At 43.7% G+C, this 21,837-nt stretch overlaps 1 protein-coding gene across 1 annotated transcript in view; it reads right to left on the bottom strand.

The window, feature by feature from the left end:
- Positions 1-21,837, bottom strand: part of LOC115079429 (synaptotagmin-2-like) — a 134,994-nt gene that overhangs the window by 8,648 nt on the left and 104,509 nt on the right. The window contains exon 6 of the mRNA XM_029583020.1: positions 10,788-10,899. Within this exon, the coding sequence (XP_029438880.1) occupies positions 10,788-10,899 (112 nt within the window). The remainder of the gene's footprint in view (positions 1-10,787; positions 10,900-21,837) is intronic.

The raw sequence follows: 21,837 nt of genomic DNA, 5'->3' as shown, positions 1-21,837 counted from the left end.
GCTGGTCCGGAGGCCTTGACCACGCCCCCGGGCCAGCGACACGCCCCCCCGCCCCTTTTACGAAGCCCTAGGACTTACGCGCATCCCGGGGCTGTGCGCGCACCAGCAGCCTATGTAAAATAGGCGCACCAGCGCACGAGGGCCCTGCGTGCGTAAATCCGGCCGGATTTACGTGCACAGGGCATTTAAAATCCGGCCCATAATGTTTAGTGCACTAATGTCTGAATTGTGGATGCCTGGAATGCCCTTCCGAAGGAAGTGGTGAAGACCAGAACTGTGAAGGACTTCAAAGGGGCGTGGGATAAACACTGTGGATCCATAAAATCAAGAGGCCGTCAATAAAGAGTGGGTGGCTAGCCAGAATGACGGCTACTGCCTGGAGACAATACCCTTATTCAATAAACATACACATGGTTACTGTGACTCCAACATCGCTCTAAGCTACAACAGCAAGAGGAAATGTGGAAAAAAGGATTCGCACTCACAAAGTGGGGAGTAGCTGGCTTGTTACGGCGGTTACTACCCCAAACCAAATAAGCCTGATACTTCACTTTCAATGCATATCCAGCATAGCTCTCTGCTTCAACGGCAGGGGAGAAGAAAAACTGATACTTCACGCATATCCAGCATAGCTCTCTGCTTCAACGGCAGGGGAGAAGAAAAACTGATACTTCACGCATATCCAGCATAGCTCTCTGCTTCAACGGCAGGGGAGAAGAAAAACTGATACTTCACGCATATCCAGCATAGCTCTCTGCTTCAACGGCAGGGGAGAAGAAAAAGGATTCGCACTCACAAAGTGGGGAGTAGCTGGCTTGTTACGGCGGTTACTACCCCAAACCAAATAAGCCTGTTACTTCACTTTCAATGCATATCCTGCTTCAACGGCAGGGGAGAAGAAAAACTGATACTTCACGCATATCCAGCATAGCTCTCTGCTTCAACGGCAGGAGAGAAGAAAAACTGATACTTCACGCATATCCAGCATAGCTCTCTGCTTCAACGGCAGGAGAGAAGAAAAACTGATACTTCACGCATATCCAGCATAGCTCTCTGCTTCAACGGCAGGGGAGAAGAAAAACAACCAATAAGGGCTGAATAACACAGTCTGGGTAAAACAAATAAGCATGGGTGTAGCTTGCTTATTGCGGCGGTTACTTCCCCTACTACCCATAACTAATCAAGCTTGATATTTCACTTGGTTGCAGCTCCATCACTGCTCTCTACATTAATGGTGGGGGTGGAAGGGAAATAGAACCAAAGAGCTAAGAGAAACAGATAAGTATGAGAAAAAAATGTGAAGCTTGCTGGGCAGACTGGATGGGCCGTTTGGTCTTCTTCTGCCGTCATTTCTATGTTTCCATGTTTCCATGTTACCTAAAATGTGCTCCAGATTGAATAATATTATAGGATCTCTGAATTCCTTATAAAAGGTCATGTAATATTTTATTTATTTATTTTATTTATTTATTTAATATTTCTATACCAGACTTCATGAATAGAATTCACATCAGGCCGGTTTACATGGAACTTAGGGGATAAACAAGTGTAACCAAACAAGAAGGCTGAAACAAGCAAAGTTACATAAAACAAGGGCATTGAACTTGGGGGCTAAGTAGCCAGGAAGAAAGGTAGAGCGGAATTAGCAACAAATTCATAATATACAACTGGTTATGAGATTAGAATTATCTCAAATTATTATTTGAACTATTGTTTAAAAAATTGTTATTTTATTTTAATTTCTTTAAATGACCTTATCATTGACATGTTGTACTACTGTCTATAATTGTTAAAATCAGCATAAATAAAAAAAAGAAAAAAAGAAATTACTTCTCTTGAAAGGCTGCAAACTCCCTATGTTTCTATGGTCATTGTTAATATGGTTATTTGTCATGTTTCTTTTTCTTTTTTTATTCTAAAAGCTAAGAGGCTTTTGAAATTGAGGTTGATGTGTAGAGACCAAGTGTTAGTGAGAGGTGTGGAGGGGATGGGTAGGGTCCCATAAATGAACTCTGGCCCTCTTAGGAGGGTGGTAGGAATTTATAGGAGTCTGGATGGTAAAGAGGAAAGATGGGGAGAATGATGGGGGATGTTAGGTTTGGGGAGGAGTTCAGGAGTATGGATTGGAAATTGGGGGGAAATTAATAGGGATGGGGTTTTTGCAGTTGCTACCTTGGGGGGCGGGGGAGGGGCAGGTTCTGCCATATCTTATTTTTTGTTAAGAGAGCAGATGATCCTTAGGGCATATGGTAGTGGGGTCCTAGTCTGGAGGACTTCTTTTGTTTGTATATTTTCAGGGTTTGTGTCTTCTATGAGATGTGTTTTTATGAATAAATCCCAACTACCGTATGAGGGATCTCTTGGAATGTTGCTGGTATTGGATCTCCGGTTAAGAGACATAAAATGGTAAGGGCTTTAGCAAGACAAAAAAGGATATTGTAATGCTGCAGGAGATGCACCTTACAGTTCTAGAACATGATACATTAAAAAGGGGATAAGTGGTGGAAATAATTGGGGCAACATCTGGGACCAAGAAAGCAAGAGTGGTGTTTGTTTCATAAATGAATATCCTTTACCTTTGAGAGGATTATTATTGATCCAGAGGGACATTTTGTAATAATCAGAGGTAAACTAATGGGTAAGCCATTGGTGTTATGAAATGTATATGCCCCCAATGTCTATGATCAAAGTTTTTTTTAGGGGTAATTGACATATTGACTGGTTTTGATGAATGTCCTTTAATGATTGGGGGAAATTTTAATATGGTAGCTGGCCCAACTCATGATCTCTCTAGAAGAACTCTGGCTGAGAGTCTTTCTAAAAATAAAGGAATTCCTTTTGTTTGCCAACTTCTCAATTTGTTAGATGTTGGGCGGGTTCTCCACCCACAGGAACATGACTATACTCATGTGTCAAGTGTACACGCCATTCAGTCTTGAATCAATTATATATTATTCTAGTCTAGTTTTTCTAATATTATTTCAGCAGCAATTGACCCATTGGAGATCTCAGACCATGCCATGATATGGGTAGATTTGCAGTTGGTATGAACAATGGTTGTTTGCCAAAACTGGAAGTTTCTGGTGCAGTTTTATGAGAATGTCTCTTTTAAGGAATTTTTGATTTAAAAAAGTGGGAGAAATCTCAAGAGTTTAATCGGAAACATAGATCAACCCTGTGTTTGCATTGGGAAACCACTAAAGCAGTTATGAGAGGTAAGATTCTCATTTTTGATCAGGCATAAGAAGAGTTTAGATAAAAAAAAATCCTTAGATGGGAAAAAGAGGTGATCAAAGCTAGAATATATTGAGCAAACATGCATACTAGTGAGGCAAAAATGTCATATTTGGCTGCGCATTCAACATTAAATTCATTTATCCATCAGAGAACAAAAAAATCTGTATTATAAATTTAAACTACAACAATATGGAAATAAGACCGGTAAGTTGTTTGCAGCTTTAATTAAGAGGCGGGAGGGGCAAAAATATATAGCGGCTGTTAACGATTCTTTTGGAAAAGTAGTCAATTATAAACAAGAAGTGTTTCTAAAATTCTTTAGAGATTTATATACTAAAGAGGTAGGTGATCCGGATTCTATGTACCAGGATTTGGAGAATGTGTGTTTGCCCAAATTCATAGAGGTGCAGTTAGGTAGATTGAACATACCGGTACATATTCAAGAAATTCAATTTGGTATCCAGCAAGCCAAATTATATAAAAGCACCAGGGGGGGGGGGGGGGGGGTATAAATTCCTTAGCAGGCAAGTTTTGGCTCCATTAGCAGATATGTATGCAAAAATTACAGAGGAGGATGCTTTTTCATTTGGTTCCAACAAAAAAAGGGAATGATGAATAAAACGGAAAATGTCATAATGCCTCTGTATCACTCCATGGTGAGACCGCACCTTGAATACTGTGTACAATTCTGGTTGCCGCATCTCCAAAAAGATATAATTGCGATGGAGAAGGTACAGAGAAGGGCTACCAAAATGATAAAGGGAATGGAACAGCTCCCCTATGAGGAAAGGCTGAAGAGGTTAGGGCTGTTCAGCTTGGAGAAGACACGGCTGAGGGGGGATATGATAGAGGTCTTTAAGATCATGAGAGGTCTTGAACGAGTAGATGTGAATCGGTTTTTTTCACTTTCGAATAATAGAAGGACTAGGGGGCATTCCATGAAGTTAGCAAGTAGCACATTTAAGACTAATCGGAGAAAATTCTTTTTCACTCAACGCACAATAAAGCTCTGGAATTTGTTGCCAGAGGATGTGGTTAGTGCAGTTAGTGTAGCTATATACAGACTATATACAGACAACAACCAACAAGGTCTGAATTATTTAGTCTGGGTAAACAAATAAGCATGGGTATAGCTTGCTTATTGCGGTGGTTACTACCCCTAACTAATTAAGCTAGATATTTCACTTAGAGGCAGTTCCAACACTGCTCTCTACATTAATGGTGGGGGTGGAAGGGAGATAGAATCAAAAGTTTACTAAGAGCCAAGAGTAACAGATAAAAATGAGAAAAAAAAAAGTGCAAAACTTGCTGGGCAGACTGGATGGGTTGTTTGGTCTTCTTCTGCCATCATCTCTATGTTTCTATGTAACTGTAAACAGTTGTTTACTCTTTTAATAAATACAAAGAATAGGAGGGTACTACATGAAGTTAGTATGTAGAACATTCAAAACAAGTTGTAGAAAATTCTCTCTCACTTAACGCACAATTAAGCTCTGGAATTCATTATCAGAAGATATGGTTAAGGCACTTAGCATAGCTGGGTTTAAAAAAAGGCTGAACAAATACCTGGAGAAGAAACCAATAAACTGTTATGATGTCGAAACCTAATGACGGGATATAAAACGTGATAAATAAATAAATAACCAAGTAGACTTAAGAAATAGCCACTACTTATCACTGCGAGATAGCAGCATGGGATCTATTTACTGTTTGCCAGGTACTTGTGACCTGAAATGGCCACTGCTGGAAACAAAATACTGGGCTTGATGGACCCAGTATGGCAAGTTCTTATGTTCTAAAAGATCCCAGGCATGGATAGCAGGGTATTTTTTATCATCTTTGATTTAAGTATTGGATGGTGGATCAAAATATTTTACTGGTCTTTGTAAAAATCATATGAGTTTTAAATTATTAGATGTTATTCTATTTGTCAGCTGCTTTGAAATATTCTATTATGGTTTTACTTCTATTGATGATGTAGATTTCCTGATTTTATTGTTTGATGTTTAATGAGGAATTGTAATGTTTGTTTTTCAATTATTGCACTGCATATATGGTCTGGCTTGTTGCGTTTTACAGTTCAGTTTTTGTTTGCACATTTGTATTTCTACTTTAGGGTCACTTTATTTTGCAATTGGTAACGATTTGTTTGTGTTTTGCACGTATAACCCAGCTGAAGTTTTCTGCTAGTTGTAGGTTCTGTGTAGGGATCTATAGCAGCTTGGCTTCTTCTGTTTTCCTAATAGTAGGTATATTGGCATTTTTTAGGGCCTGGTGTAATAATTGCATTGTTGCCTTTTCATAAGTAGGGTTGTTAGTGTTTGAATGCTGGCAGTAGAAACATAGAAACAAGATGCAGAAAAAGTCCATATGGCCCATCCATTCTGCCCATTCCTCCAATTAATTTAGCATTATAATTCTCATCACTTCCTTAATCCCCTGTATTTATCTCATGCTTTCTTGAATTCAGATACTGTTTTTGTCTCCACCACTTTTAGTGAGAGGCTGTTCCATGCATCCACCACCCTCTCTATAAAGAAATATTTCCTAAGATTACTCCTGAGTTTACCCCCCTTTCAATTTCATCTCATGCTAGAGCCTCCTTTCCATTGAGAAAGGCTCACCTCCTGTGCATGGAAACCTTTAAGATATTTGAATGTCTCTATCATGTCTTTCCTATCTCACCTTTCCTCTAAGGTGTACATGTTTAGATCTTTAAGTCTGTCCCCATCTCCTTTAGAACAAAGTCCATTGACCATTTTAGTGGCCACCCTCTGGACAGACTGCATCCTGTTTATATCCTTTTGAAAATGCAGAATTGTACACAGAATTCCAAGTGAGGTTTCACCAGGGTAATATCACCTCCCTTTTTCTGCCTGCTATTCCTTTCCCTATATAGCCAAGCATCTTTCTGGCTTTTATCGTTGCTTTACCATCTGTTTGGCCACCTTAAGATCATCAGATACAATTACCTCCAGATCCCGCTTTCCCTTTGTGCTTACAAGAATTTTACCTCCAATACCATACCTTTCCTTTGGGAAATTCAGAGAAAACTCCATTTACCATTAATCTTTGGAGCCTCCTACTCAGCCAGTTTCTAACTCAGTTAGTCACACTAGGATTTATTCCAAGAGCACACAATTTATTTATAAGCCGTCTGGGTGGAGCCATGTCAAAGGCCTTGCTGAAATCAAGTTTTGGTATTGGAGATTTACTATATGGAAATTGTAATTCAGTTGTAATTCAGTCTGACTGTGATACATTGCAGGAGGACCTTGCAAGACTTGAAGATTAGGCATCCAAATGGCAGATGAAATTTAATGTGGACAAGTGCAAGGTGTTGCATATAGGGAAAAATAACCATTGCTGTAGTTACACGATGTTAGGTTCCATATTAGGAGCTACCACCCAGGAAAAAGATCTAGGCATCATAGTGGATAATACTTTAAAATCGTCAGCTCAGTGTGCTGCAGCAGTCAAAAAAGCAAACAGAATGTTAGGAATTATTAGGAAGGGAATGGTTAATAGAACAGAAAATGTCATAATGCCTCTATATAGCTCCATGGTGAGACCACACCTTGAATACTGTGTACAATTCTGGTCGCCGCATCTCAAAAAAGATATAGTTGCGATGGAGAAGGTACAGAGAAGGGCAACCAAAATGATAAAGGAGATGGAACAGCTTCCCTATGAGGAAAGGCTGAAGAGGTTAGGGCTGTTCAGCTTGGAGAAGAGACGGCTGAGGGGGGATATGATAGAGGTCTTTAAGATCATGAGAGGTCTTGAACGAGTAGATGTGACTCGGTTTTTTTCACTTTCGAATAATAGAAGGACTAGGGGGCATTCCATGAAGTTAGCAAGTAGCACATTTAAGACTAATCGGAGAAAATTCTTTTTCACTCAACGCACAATAAAGCTCTGGAATTTGTTGCCAGAGGATGTGGTTAGTGTAGTTAGTGTAGCTGGGTTCAAAAAAGGTTTGGATAAGTTCTTGGAGGAGAAGTCCATTAATGGCTATTAATCAATTTTACTTAGGGAATAGCCACTGCTATTAATTGCATCAGTAGCATGGGATCTTCTTAGTGTTTGGGTAATTGCCAGGTTCTTGTGGCCTGGTTTTGGCCTCTGTTGGAAACAGGATGCTGGGCTTGATGGACCCTTGGTCTGATCCAGCATGGCAATTTCTTATGTTCTTAAGTTTACTTGTGGCTTTCTGAGGGCCAAACCAATATCCAACACACATTGCAATAGACCTAATACAATTCCAAGGGTCTTTTTTTACTTTTTTGCAAGATTTTACAGTACTGCCTATAAATATAATAGACATGTGATATTTTTACCTCAGAAGACTGTACTTTAATTGCTCTTGTTCATAATGTTTAATTGTGTGTGGGGAAGGTGGAATGGGTAGGTGTATGGAGGAAAGGGGCAGCAGTCTAAGTTTCTTCTAGGGCACCTAATACCCTTGGCACCAGCCTTGCTCAAAAGAATAGATTGCCAGCAGAGGAGGTACAAACTAAAACAGTGGCAGAATTCAAGCATTTATAGGAAAGGCACAAAAGAAACTTAGCAAAATAGAGAGAGCAACACCACAGATTAAGTAAGATATGTGACAACACAGTAGGAAGGAAAAAATTAACAGACTGAGTACACGAAATGCTCTGTATCTGCCTCCATCTTCCATGTTTCAATTTCTTTTTTCTTATGGCTCTTCTGGGCCTCAAACTCTTGGGGTAAGTGTAGTCAAGTGTGTTTTCCTACAGATATCTCAGGCCTAGGACTCCTGTCGTACGTGCAGTCACGGGTGTTTTCCTATGGATATCTCAGGCCTAGGACTCCAGTCGTACGTGCAATCACGGGTGTTTTCCTATGGATATCTCAGGCCCTAGGCTTGTTAAGAACATAATAACATAAGAAGTTGACATACTGGGTCAGACCAAAGGTCCATCAAGCCCAGCATCCTGTTTCCAACAGTGGCCAATCCAGGTTAAAAGCACCTGGCAAGTACCCAAACATTAAGTAGATCCCATGCTACAAATGCCAGTAATAGCAGTGGCTCTTCCCTCAGTCAACTTGATTAATAGCAGTTCATGGACTTCTCCTCCAGGAACTTATCCAAATCTTTTTTAAACCCAGCTACACAAACTGCACTAACCACATCCTCTGGCAACAAATTTCATAGCTTAATTGTGTGTTAAATGAAAGAATTTTCTCTGATTTGTTTTAAATGTGCTACTTACTAACTTCATGGACTGCCCCTTAGTCCTTCTATTATCTGAAAGAGTAAATAACCTCTCATGATTTTATAGACCTCTTTCCCCCCACAGCTGTCTCTTCTCTAAGCTGAACAGTCCTAACCTCTTTAGCCTTTCCTCATAGGGGAGCCATCTCATATCCTTTATCATTTTGGTTGCCCTTCTCTGTACCTTTTACAGTGCAGCTATATCTTTTTTGAGATGCGCCAACCAGACTTGCACACAGTACTCAAGTGGGGTCTCACCATGGAATGATAAGCATTATGTTTTCCTTTTTATTCACCATTCTCTTCCTAATTCCTAACATTGTTTACTTTTTTGACTGCTGCAGCACACTGAGCTGACAATTTCAATGTATCATCCACTATGATGCCTAGATCTTTTTCCTGGGTGGTAGCTCCTAATATGGAACCTAACATCGTGTAACTACAGCAAGGGTTATTTTTCCCTATATGCATCACCTTGTACTTGTCCACATTACATTTCATCTGCCATTTGGATGCCCAATCTTCCAGTCTGGCAAGGTCCTCCTGCAATTTATCATAATCCATATGTGATGTAACTCCTCTGAATAATTTTGACATCTGTAAATTTGATAACCTCACTTGTCATAACCCTTTCCAGATCATTTATATATATATTGAAAAGCACCATCCAAGTACAGATCCCTGAGGCACTCCACTTTTTACCCTTTTCCACTGAGAAAATTGACCATTTAATCCTAATCTGTTTCCTGTCTTTTAACCAGTTTGCAGTCTACGAAAGGGCATAGTCTTCTATCCAATGACTTTTAAGTTTTCTTAGAAGCCTCTCACAAAGGACTTTGTCAAACACCTTCTGAACATCCAAATATATTACATCTTCTGGTTCACTTTTATCCACATGCTTATTAACCCCTTCAAACAATGAAGCAGATTTGTTAGGCAAGACTTCCCTTGGGTAAATCCATGCTGGCTGTGTTTCATCAAACCATGTCTTTCTATATGCTCTGTGATTTTAATCTTTAGAATAAGTTCCACTATTTTTCCTAATTCTGAAGTCAGACTCGCTGGTTTATGGTTTCCCGGATCATCCCTCAGCCCTTTTTAAATATTGGGTTTACATCATCTATAATCCTATCTAGGTGATGTGTGAGGTTTGCACCTTCACACCATGCAGGCAAGTTACCAGGCAGTCCTCACATCCACCAACCACCCAACTATCTACATTTCTAATAATCGAATCACCAACTATGATGACCGACCTAGCCCTTCCCTCTGGGCAGTAGCCCTGGGAGACACATCCTCTGTGTGAGTGGATCACTTCCTGCTACACCACAGTGATGTTCTCCAACCAGATGACCTTTCTGATCCAAGGTAGCACCAAGGCTGCCATACCAGATTTGGGACTTGTCTACTATGTCCCTGAAAGTCTCATCAATATATCTCTCTGTCTGCCTCAGCTTCTCCAGGTAGGCTACTCTAGCCTCCAGAGATATCTCTCTGTCTGCCTCAGCTTCTCCAGGTAGGCTACTCTAGCCTCCAGAGATATCTCTCTGTCTGCCTCAGCTTCTCCAGGTAGGCTACTCTAGCCTCCAGAGATATCTCTCTGTCTGCCTCAGCTTCTCCAGGTAGGCTACTCTAGCCTCCAGAGATTGGCGGGTAAAAAAATCTTACATGTTACACTCAAAGGAAAAGATTAGAAGGCCCTCCTCTTGCTGCCTTCATCTTAACTTTGTTGAGTTCCTACTTAAGTCAGGGTTGCAAAAGGAGTAGAATTGTGTACAGTTAGAATCTCTCCTGCACGCGCCGAGCTTAAACCCTGGGACGCTCGTATATCCCGGGGCTCGAAAAAAGGGGCGGAGCATGGGCAGTCTGGGGCGGAGGCGTGGCCAGAGGCCTCCGAAGGCCCACTCGGCCGGCGCGCAACCTGCAGCTGCCCAGAGGCAGGCGCAACTTAAATAATAAAGGTGGAGGGGGGGGGAGCGAAAGGAAATTTGCCTCCGAGGCCACTCGTAGCGGCTTCAGAGGGAACTGGGAAAGCCATTGGGGCTCCCTTAGGGCTCGGCGTGCACAAGTATGCACCCCCTTGTGCACGCCGACCCCAAATTTTATAACATGAGCGCGGCTGTGCGCGCATGTTATAAAATCAGGCGTAGATTTGTGCGCGCCAGGTTGCGCGTACAAATCTATGACCGCACGTAGCTTTTATTATCTGCCCCTATATTTGTAAGTGCATGGGATCCTCTTTTCTGCACCAGCTGTCTGAAAGGATACAAAATCTCCTGTAGTAATTCCCCGAACATACTGAGGTTACCTGTACCAAGTGCAATGCTCAGAGAGCCACTCCTGACCTTCAGAAGGCCAACCTCAATTCTCTGGGCTGTAGGCAGATATTTCAGGGACACGAGAATCTCTCCTACAAGATCCTATAATAAATAAAAATAATCTGTTTGAATTCAGGAACATCACAAGGTCCATATTCAGACACTGTCAGGATAGCAAAGTTAGCCAGATAAACCTTTCCAGCGAACTTTGGAAGCATATTCAATAGTGCAGCCATACTACTGAACATAGCCGGCTGTCTTAAGTTAGCCCTTAACTTAGTATTTGATTCACTAAGTGTTTTTCCTATAGACACAAAATGGGAGATAAGCCTTAATGACTTTAGTTCTAGCTAGAAATTAGCCTGATAAGTGCTGAAATCTTCAGTTAGCCATCTAAATGCTTCTGAACATGGACCTCCACAGAATCTCAAGCAGCAGTGATACATCAGAGAAGATTTGGAAAAAAAGCAAATGTAATACTGGGTGCTAGCAGAGCATAAGGCTAGATGTAAAAAAAAAAAAAAAAAAATTTCAGATACCAGATCGGGGTCAGCAACTGCCTCCACATTCCACTCCAGATACAGTGTAGAGATGAAAAGGAAGACATTTGCTTGTTAGGATTTTGTCTGTTATACAGCCTTACCCTACCTTCATGATGCCTCCCCCTCAGTATACCTCATCACTAGCCTTGTCAAGTTTCTCCTCACTGCCCTTGCCACACCTAAGTCCCAGCCCTATGTAAAACTGTCTTGCCATAGTAGCCTTGTCTTCTCTTGGTGTCACTTCCGGCTCCGTGACCTGACCCTTGTTCTTGCCTTGTGAACTATAGGCCTTCTGCCTTGCCTTCCCTTATGGTGTTCGGGCCTTCTGCTTTCCCTTGAGGCCCTCGGGCCTTACCTGCCTTGTTCTCTGTCTTGAGGCCTTTGGTCCATTCTCTTTTGTATCCTGCTTTGAGACCTTTGGGCCTATTCTGTCTGTTCCAAGCCTTGCTGCCTTTGTTGTTTGTTTCTCTTTTTTTACCTTCTCTAAATCCTGCCCTAGTCTGCTTTGTTGTTCTTGCCCTGTTTGTTCCAGAGTCCTGCCCCAATCTGCCTTGTTAAGAACATAAGAAGAAGCATTTCCCATGATTGCCATGTGCTCTGCCATTGGCCTGATAGAGGAAAGGAGAGCTGCATAAGAAAACTGAGTAGAATGGCTCAAGGAAGAGCCTGTCCTGTCTATTGCAGTCTCCAGTCTCGCTTGTACCAGAGTCCTGTCCTTGCCTGTCTCACCTTTGATTGCCTAGTTCCAGGTCCTGTTTAGTATCCAACTTTGACCTGCCAGCCAAGCCTGCCTTTTTCCACACCCTGTCTCTAGCCCCCCTTTGTCCAAGCCTTGCCTGTGTGGACTCACTACTATAAGGTACTGGTGGCAGAGATCTACTGGTCCCCAGAACTCATCGCACAACCTGGCCGGGAAGGGGCTGGCCCTTGTCTTGTTTCAAGTCTTGCCTTGCAGTCCCATGCTGTTTCCCAGACTCCAGGGCCCGTAACATTGCTACAATTCAAAAAGGTTCCAAACCGGTGACTGAATATGACCTGATAGAAAATCATCCCTGGGTGTAAAACAGGGTACAACAAGCATGACACTCGGTACAATGCAGGTATAATACCCAGAAGTGGACGAGCCCAGCCAGACTGAGGTCTTTGGCTTGGCTATAGGAGCCCAATATAAGCTAAGCCAAATTAATTTAAACACTGAAAAAAAAATAAGATTGTAGAATAAGAAAACCAATTCTTTTCCAATCATTTTGCATCTAATGTTTTATGGTTGTATGTTTCATATATACTAAGGTCCATATTCAAAACAGCACTTAGTGCTACTTATCTGGTTAAATGGCACCGCTAAATATCTGTCTAGGATTAGCAGGCACCACTTATTTAGCTGGACAAGTTAGGGGTGGCAAATGGGCATAACAGAGAGGAGTTGAATTAGCCACATAAATTATTCATCTAGCTCTAATATTCAGAGTTAGCCGATTAATCTATCCAGCTAAGTCTGGTCGGGCCACAGGACTGTCCTAAAGTTAGCTGAATAAACTTATCTGGATAACGTTAAGATAGCTGGGTATATTCAGTGCTAGCTAGCCAGATAAATTAATCTGCACAGCGGTTGAATATGGATCTCATGGTTATTATAGTACATTGTATTTCATGTTATAAAGATTTTATGCTATGTTTATGCTATATTTTTGTAAACCACTTTGCTTAACAGTGTTGATTATTGATTTATAAAAGTGGTTTATAAATAAATCAAATGAAATAAAATGAACTGAAATGATGTTATTTGCTCTATTTCTCTTTATTCCTTTTGTCTTTTCTATCTCTGTTCTTTGTCTCATTTCTTCTCTTTTCCAGTCTTCTTCCCATTTGTTCTGCTTACTTTGAGTTCCCTTCTGTCTCCTCTCTTTCTCTCTCTCCATTCCTGTCTCTCTAGGTTATCCTTCTTTCTAGCCCAGTTTGTCTAGAGCTCTCATAGGGTGCATTGCTAATGAATGAGATAGTTGTAATGTTTCCTTCCATTGCTGACATCCAACCCCCCCAATCTATCTACTCCTTCCATTACCCACTCCCTCCTTACCGCTCTACTAGCTCTCCTGTCTGTAATCTCTCCCCCCTCTATCACCCAGCTTTCTACATCCTATTGGGTTGATAAACCAATCCAAAGCTAGCCCATTTGTAAGCCAGTGTTCTAGTGTAGAGTATAACACAGAATGCAATGCATATGTAGGAATCCCAATGAAGGTGTGGCATTGGAGGAAGGCTCTGCTATTAGAGAAGGAGAGAGGAACAGATGCCACAGCACCCTATGTAAGGTTGCTGCAAGGATTGTTTTTTGTGTCTATATAAGACAGACAGCCCCTAGAGTTGTGGAGTTTTGAGTTGATGGTCTAAGGAAGAGTCAAGGGGGTATTTAACCAGTACAGAAGAAAGATAAAAAGGGAGTGGAAGTAAAGGAGAGTATTCAATCAGAGCATCATTAACATTCAGGTACCATATACAAAGACATTTAAATTGGAGGGGGTATCTTTGCACAGAGTTTTGATATTCCCTAAGTTCCAGCAAGAATATCTGGTGAAATCCTTACATTTTAGGGGGAATAAGGAGTCCCCAGTAATAGAGAAGAGGGAGTACACAGTTACTGTTTTCAGTATTTGTTTCTCGATTACAATTCCTCAAGGAGAAGGTGTATTATGTGTCATATCATTCTTGTTGAACAAGTGCTTCAGCAAAGAGTTTATGCTGGAAACCAGTCAAATGCCCCTCTGCTTCTTTTACTGCACTAGGAGATTGACACATTTAATGCTCAGGGCCTAGGAGGTTTATCTTACCCTCTACAAAGGACATGCCAACCAGGGATTTGAAAGAAAGACCGATACCAGAGAGAAAAAACGAAGTAGGATGTATGCATAGAGTATTTTATGCAGTATATTACGCAGAATACAATATCGGGTGTAATGTTGAGTATAGCATGCAGAAGGATAGAGGGAATGATAGACAGTACAGCAAATAGCATGGGGTGTAATGCAGAGTGTAAAACAGAGCACGAGGAAGAATATAATACCTGGTGTGATGTAGCGAATAAGGCACAGTACAATGCTAGGGGTAATGCAAACTATAAGACATAGTGCACAGCCTGAGTGCTCCCTAGCAGTGCGTAGGGATTGTTAGCCAAAGTGCACTCACAACTCTCAGGGTGCTTCACCTCCCTCTTCTGAAGAAACATTCCTTTACTAACAGAGAGTCAGTGGACGGAGGAAGGCCGGGTACCGCGGAGACCATAGACTCTGGTCCACATGCACGGTGAGGAACTGCTAAATCTTCTGATTGGTAACCTTTAGCAGCTCTGTCTATTAACGCACATTAGAACCATAAGGAGAACCAGCATTGCCTGCCTGTTTTAATGCAGCTGGTACACAAGGCAGTGTTATGCATAATGTCGAGTTGGTACACGGGCTTTACGGCAAAACTCTGCATTACTGTAGACAGTGGGGTAAAATCACATACACAGATAAACAAATAATAAATGGGAGAGGTGTATGAAAAAGCTTAAAAATTCCTCCAAAATTTTAAATCCACTTCTGATCATTTAAGGTGCTTTATTCAAACATTTTAAACATCAAGAGCTTTGTATTTTACCCAAAGGCTGCGTAGAAGGGAGAACAAGGACAAAAAGCCTCAATTCTGTAGACTGTTAGGACAACTATTGAATTGCAAAACTCACAAAATGTACAGCAAAAAAGAAATAGTGTACATACCCCATCAAATTCCAATTAATATTTAAGATCTTACAGAGAGACAAGCACCGGCAACATAAAATACATCAAAAAGTGCCAAAAACAGAATAACCAGTCTAATGTACAGATTATGAACACGTGACCGGAATGAATGGACTCATGTAGGCCAAGACTCCCCAGTCATGTGAGTATCATAGTGCAGCAGACACTACCTGTGGTGCTGTCAGGAAGTCCTGGGTGTTACGTGTCAGCTGGTCCGTGTAGGATGGCTCATGGGAGGTTCCATTCAAAGGCAGCAGGGGCTGGAATGGCTCTTCCCCTGGACAGGATACACAGCAGTGCTCTGGCTAGTGCTCGAGAGGCAGGCAGTCCTTTTAGGTTGGAAAAGAGTTCAGAGGTAGATACAAACTTATCCTTTGTTGTTGCTCTTTTGCAGACCCAGTCAGGGGAGACAGGCAAGCCGTGCTTGGTGGTCCTGACCAAGGTCAGCAGGGTTTTTTCCTTTCCAGTCCACTCACTGGCTAATCTGGATTTTTTCTTCTGGGGATGGATTTAACCTTTTATGTGGAAGGAGCCTTACTGGAGCCTGTACACCTCCTAGTCCCAGGGGACGGGGAACCCTGGGTCTGGGGCTGTGCAGGTTAGGGAAGACCTGGCCTCCATGAGGAAGGGGGTGCCATTGACGTACTGTAAGGATACACTCCAGTATTATCTTCAGTTTTTGGGAAGATTTGGTTTTCAAGATCCAGGAGGAAGTTCTGCCTGCCCTTCCTTCCTGACTGAAGGATAGAGAGTCCTGCTTCGGGGGATCACAACAGAAAAGAAAAAACAGGACTGCATCAGAAACAAAGAAATTGGGAAATCAATTAATTCTGAGTGAAGGCAAAGCCTAAAACCCTTGAAGACAGCCATCCAGTGCTTTCAAACAGAGAGAGACAGACAGAGAGAGAGACAGACAGACAGAGAGAGAGACAGAGAGAGAGAGGTTCCCTTTCTGTGCAAGACAGTAACTTTGTATCCTTGCCAGATGACGGGGCTGTTCTGCCCATCTAAAAGACACCTTGTCCACTTGGGGACCCTGTTTTTCCAAGCCCTGGAGGGTAGAAGCGCCCTTGGCTCTGGTTCTAGACATTCCTGCACAGATTGAGGACGAAAGTGAAAACAAACCTATGTGATGCTGTGGATGAAATTGCTGTGCCATTCCTCTTACCTTTTCAATAGTAAAGATTTTATTTGGACACCAACACAGAGGCTCCAGTGACTTTATTTGGCACATCCAGGACATATTGGGACATTCTAGGACATAGGCACAAGAACAGGAACAGGCGGTGTCACCCTTAGTACTTGGGGTCTAGGGAGTCATCTCCCCTCCCCAGGCTCTGAAAAGGAAGAGTCGGTGTTCGATTTAGCCTGGGAAAGTTCCAGCTCAGAAGAGTACACAAATATTTGTATGGCCTTATCGGATAGCAGTCTGAGCTTGGGGATGGGATTACATAAAATGACGCCCAGGAATGTGGGGCTCAAATGAGTGCAGGGTGTGCATAGTGTCAAATGGGACTGACTAATCACGTCATTGCAATTATTAATAGTTATTGAGCGTTTGGAAGAAAAACCACGAAACTCACAAAGATGGCTGCCATTCCCACTGAAATCACCCATGCTGAGTGAAAGCACGCCAAGAGCGGGTAAGAAGCAGCTTGCCGGCATGCGTCTGACGCCATCGATCATGCTGGTGCTGAGATACATGCAGCATGAGGCACTGCCTGGCCAGAGCTGGGTTGTGACAACACTGCAAGAAAATTTGCTGAACCTATAAAATCCTGTGACGTACCTCTCCGAACATGAACGCTAATGGCGAGCTTGTAGAAGCCCAGAACTGGCAGCAGTTGCCTGTCTGCCCGGAACTCAGAAGGCAGCTCCAGTGACTATCGTGGAATGGAGACTTCTGCTGGATTGCCAGACAGATATCGCTGTCACAGCGACAGCCTCATGGGAAGGCACAATCCTGGGAAGTGAATCTCCTATCTTTTCTATTAAAAATCACACTGAAAGGCACAAGATCCATGGGCATGTTGGAATGCACAGACACAACCTCTTCTGCTCTAATTTCGCTAGTGCCCAAGCCTTCATTATACCAAGGCCAGTTTTCCAAATACGCTTAAGCACCTAGGGTATCTGGGCCACAATTAACCACGGCTCTGTAAAAGGTATTCAAAGGCTGATCCGCCTCCCCCTCTGAAGTTTGGGATGGAAGCAGTGATCATGCCATTCAAATGAATATTCCACCTGGAGACCCCACTGGGCCTCTGGTCCCAGCTGCTGGAGGTGATACCCAGTTGTGGTAAAAGACCCCTGGGTTGCAGTAGTGGGACCAGAGAAAGGGAGTCCTGAGGAGAGAGATTGACCTAGTTGGGGGGACATCATAGAGGAGGCCTTCCGTGCTTATGAAACAGGAAGCAGAAGCAGAAGAACATGCAGAGAGTGAAAAACAGAAAGTGAAAAGAGGAAGGCCTGCACTCAGGAGGCCTATTACAGAACCATGAACAAAGGGGGCCTTAGAAGCATGCTGCTAGCATGAACCCAGGATACAGGTCATGGCTGAGAACAATCCACTGATACTAGATCATCTAGTTCCAGATCATCTGAGGACCTAGCATTTGATCTGTGGTTTTATGAAAATAGTTTGTGCACTGAAATAAGGCCATTAGTGCATGAACAGCAAGGGAGAGATTAGTGATTGTGACACCCAAAATAAATCCTTCGCCCTGGAACCCACCAGGTACCTGGGAATATTGTAATCTGGCCATGATCGGTTATTGAGTACTGTACAGCTCAGGAATTTCATCTGGGAGTCCATCTCAGGTTGACAGCAGTTCCTCTGGAATGGGACTGTACTGTAGGAATCATCTTTGTCTGGATCACCAGTGACCAGTGAGATTTCTCTGACATCAATAACCTCTCACGTTAATATGCCGGGGGAGTTCCCTGATCAAGCCATGCACCCTGATGCTTGTGATCAGTTATGGGTGGTCCCCTGTACCTGCCCCTCACCTGGAGATCTTCTAAGGACATCACAAGCTGAGTGTCTTAAGAGAGTGCTGGCAAACTTCAGGCTACAATACCTTTGTGTGCCCGCTCATGTCATGTTGCATTTGCTGGCTGCAAGGCTCCACTGCTGACTTCGTTTATCCGAAGCTGCACTGCCGCAGCAGAAGCAGGCCTGGGTTCCCTGGTGGCAGCGGGGAGCTGCTGCCAATGCAACACCCCTGCTTCATGGCTCTGAATGTTGCCATCGCTCTTCACGGCTCGAGCTGCCGACTCTGTGCTCTTGTCCTTCACGGCAGGAACACCACCTCTACAGCCCGGCCGCTAGGCACGTGCGTGCATCCGTCTCTCTGCGCAATTTAAAGGGCCCACAGCGGGAAAAGACCCATGGCCCTTACTGATAACATCACCACTCAGGGGTGATATAAGTCAAGTCCCCACGCTCCTTGCATTGTGCTTTGCCTTTCCTGAGTTCCTTCCTCATCCCAGTCGTCTTCTTTGCTCCTTGCTTGACTCTGTTTTCACTTTGGACTGGACACTGACTGTGAGCTACCGCCTACCACAACCCTAGCTGGATCTAGTCTCCAAGTTCACTGCCCTCCCTCGATTCTTGCGTGGATTTCCCCTTGGGGCTTCATCTCCTATTCCAAACTTGGCCTGCACTACAGTCTCCTCTCTTGTCTTGACCTCCTCCTCTGTGGAGACCCCACATAAGTCCAGCCAGCCCCGGCACCTGAGGTCTCAACCTAAGGGGAACGTGGGTTGCAAGTGGTGAAGCTCCGGGGGGGGGGGTCTCTGCTCCTCTTTAGCCTTTCCTACCAACAGTGAGGGCCTGTGGAGCTCCTCCCCATAGGCAGTGTAAACTCTCCCTCGGTCCAAGGGTCCACCAGCATAACAGATTGCCAAGTCCATGGAACTGCGCAGGCTTTCACCCTTCAGGCCATTCTGGGCTTGGCCCAGAAGATGTTGGAACAACAGAAGGTTTTGGAAGCTCTAGCAGCCTCCATGAAGTGCCTTAGCGCTCATCTAGACTCCATGGTTCCAGCAAGCTCGCCAATTCTATCCACACCAGGCTATACAGTCCCTGAACCACCTATGCACTCTGTCATACCGCTTCCAGCTCTTCCCCATTATGCCATGGAGTCCCAACTCTGTCGGGGCTTCCTGAATCAGTGCAACATGCATTTCTGCCTCCAATCTGCACTATTTCCAGATGATGCCACATGCATCCTCTCCCTTCTGGATGGCAAGGCCTTAGCATGGGCCTCTTCCTTGTGGGAATGATCCAATCCCATCTTGCGGGATCTTTGGATCTCTTCAGGATGGTGTTTAATGACCCAGGTTGACAAACAGCCTCTAGTTTGGATCTCTTCCACATCCACCAGGGCACTTGTTCCCTCTCCGACTATGCCATTGAATTCCAGACCTTGGCCTCAAAACTCCACTGGGGTGAGGACTGTCTTCATTCCATCTTTTTGTATGACTTGGTGGCCTGAATTAAGGATGAGCTGGCAGCTCGTGAGCTTTCTTCCTCTCTAGATGCTCTCATAGAATTAGCCAGCAGGATTGACCATCGACTCCAGGAGTGGAACCGGGAATTACAAGTTTCCAGGAGACACCCAGCTACCGCCCATTGCTCCCAGCACCTCTCTTTGCCGTTGGAAGGTCCCTCTGCCCCTGGAGCCAAAACGGAAGAACCAATGCAAATGGGCCATGGCAGGCCGACTCCGGAAGAGCGTCTCTGATGCCGCAGGCTGGACTCTGTCTCTACTGTGGTGAGTCAGGTCATCTAATAGCCCGCTGTCCGGTAAGGCCGGTAAAGTCTTGGGCCTAGGTCTCAGTGGGGGATTGACCCTAGGTCTGACCACACCAGTTCCCCCATTAACTCTTCCTGTGATGCTCTCGGTGGGAGATCAGGACTTCACTCTTGCCCTAGTGGATTCCAGAGCAGGAGGCAATTTCATGATGAAGGCTCTTATGGAATATCTCCAGATTCCCACTCTCCTCTACCCGGTCCCATTGGTCCTCTCCTCCATCCACGGGGATCCTCTCCCAGGGAAAGTTACTGATACCACAACTCCACTAAACTTGCACACTGGTTCCCTCCATGTAGAACATCTGGATTTCCATGTCATCAATCAAGCCATACACCTCGTGGTCCTTGGTTTGCCCTGGCTCCAGCAACATTCTTCCCAATTTGATTGGGCTTCCCTGCAGCTGTCCCAGTGGGGTCCAGACTGTCACATGACCTGCTTGGAGAAGCAACCCAGCAATGTCTCTCGACTTCCGTTGTTCCTGGTCTCCCTCCACAATATGCCCAATTCGCCAATGTCCTCTCCAAAAAAGAGCGGACACCCTGCCTCCTCACCGTGAGTTTGATTGTGCCATCGATCTCTTACCCGGTGCCAAGTCTCCTCAGGCTAAGTTCTATCCTTTATCATTGCCCGAGATCAGAGCTATGTCTAAATATATACAGGAAAATCTGAACAAGGGATTTAATCCACCATTCTACCTCATCTGCAGGTGCAGGATTCTTTTGTGGCCAAGAAGGATGGAACCCCTCCATTCATGTATAGATTATCGGGGCTTGAACACCATTATCCAGAACGATCACTATCCCTAACCTCTAATTTCAGAGCTATTCGATCACCTACAAGGGGCAAGAATTTTCTCCAAGTTGGACCTCCGGGGAGCATATAACTTAATCCGGATAAGAAAGGGTGATGAATGGAAGACGGTTTTCTACCCCAGAGACAGCCATTATGCTCTATGAATGCGTGGTCGTATACCTAGATGACATCCTAGTATTCTCTAAGAACCTGCAGACCCATCGCCAAGATGCCTCTCGAGTTCTCCGATGTCTTCAGGATAATCAGTTGTATGCTAAACTGGAGAAATGTTCATTCGAGAGAGAAAGCCTTCCGTTCTTAGGATATATTGTCTCCGAGCGAGGCTTTCAAATGGACCCAGAGAAGTTATTTATTTATTTATTTATTTTTTAGTTTTTATATACCGAGGTTCCTGTATAATATACATATCACCCCGGTTTACAAGGAAATAAAACTAACGCCTCGCAGGACGAATTACATTGAAACAGATAACATTGAAACAAATAACCTTGAAACAGATAACAGGTAAAAAAGAGGGGCATAACGGGGGTTAGGGGAGGTTACATAGAATGACATGTAATAGTTCAAGTTCAAGTGTATATAGGATTGGCAGCAACCTATTGGCCTATATCTGAGTTTGAAATCAAAGCGGGTGAAAAAGAGAGCCCAATGGGCCTGTCGTGGGTTCAGATGCTGGGCCTAGTGAAGATGTCCAAGATTCTTATGGTCAGTGTAGAAAGTGATAAGGTGCTGAGCCCCCTCTAATCACTGGTGCCATTCCTCCATGGTGAATTTAATGGCCAATAACTCCTTGTCGTCAATACTGTAATTCCGCTCAGCTGTAGAAAATGTCTTTGAGAAAAAGGAGCAAGAATGCAGGGTCTCAGAGGATGAGTATTGGCAGCAGATGGTCCCTACCCCTTTGGAGGAGTTGTCTACCTCTATAATGAAAGGGCATTGCAGATCCAGATGCCAGAGACAAGGTTCCTGGAGGAAAGATGCCTTTAACTCTTGAAAGGCCATTACTGCTTCAGGAGGCCACAGTTTAGGGTTGATCCCTTTGTGAGTCAGAACTGTGAGCGGAGCTGCCAGCTTGGAATAGTTGTTAAT

The sequence above is a fragment of the Rhinatrema bivittatum genome, chromosome 17 (genome assembly GCF_901001135.1).
Source record: "Rhinatrema bivittatum chromosome 17, aRhiBiv1.1, whole genome shotgun sequence".
In the NCBI taxonomy this organism is placed as follows: domain Eukaryota; kingdom Metazoa; phylum Chordata; class Amphibia; order Gymnophiona; family Rhinatrematidae; genus Rhinatrema; species Rhinatrema bivittatum.
The sequence above is the reverse complement of the archived record's forward strand: the minus strand, read 5'-3'. Positions and strand labels throughout refer to the sequence as shown.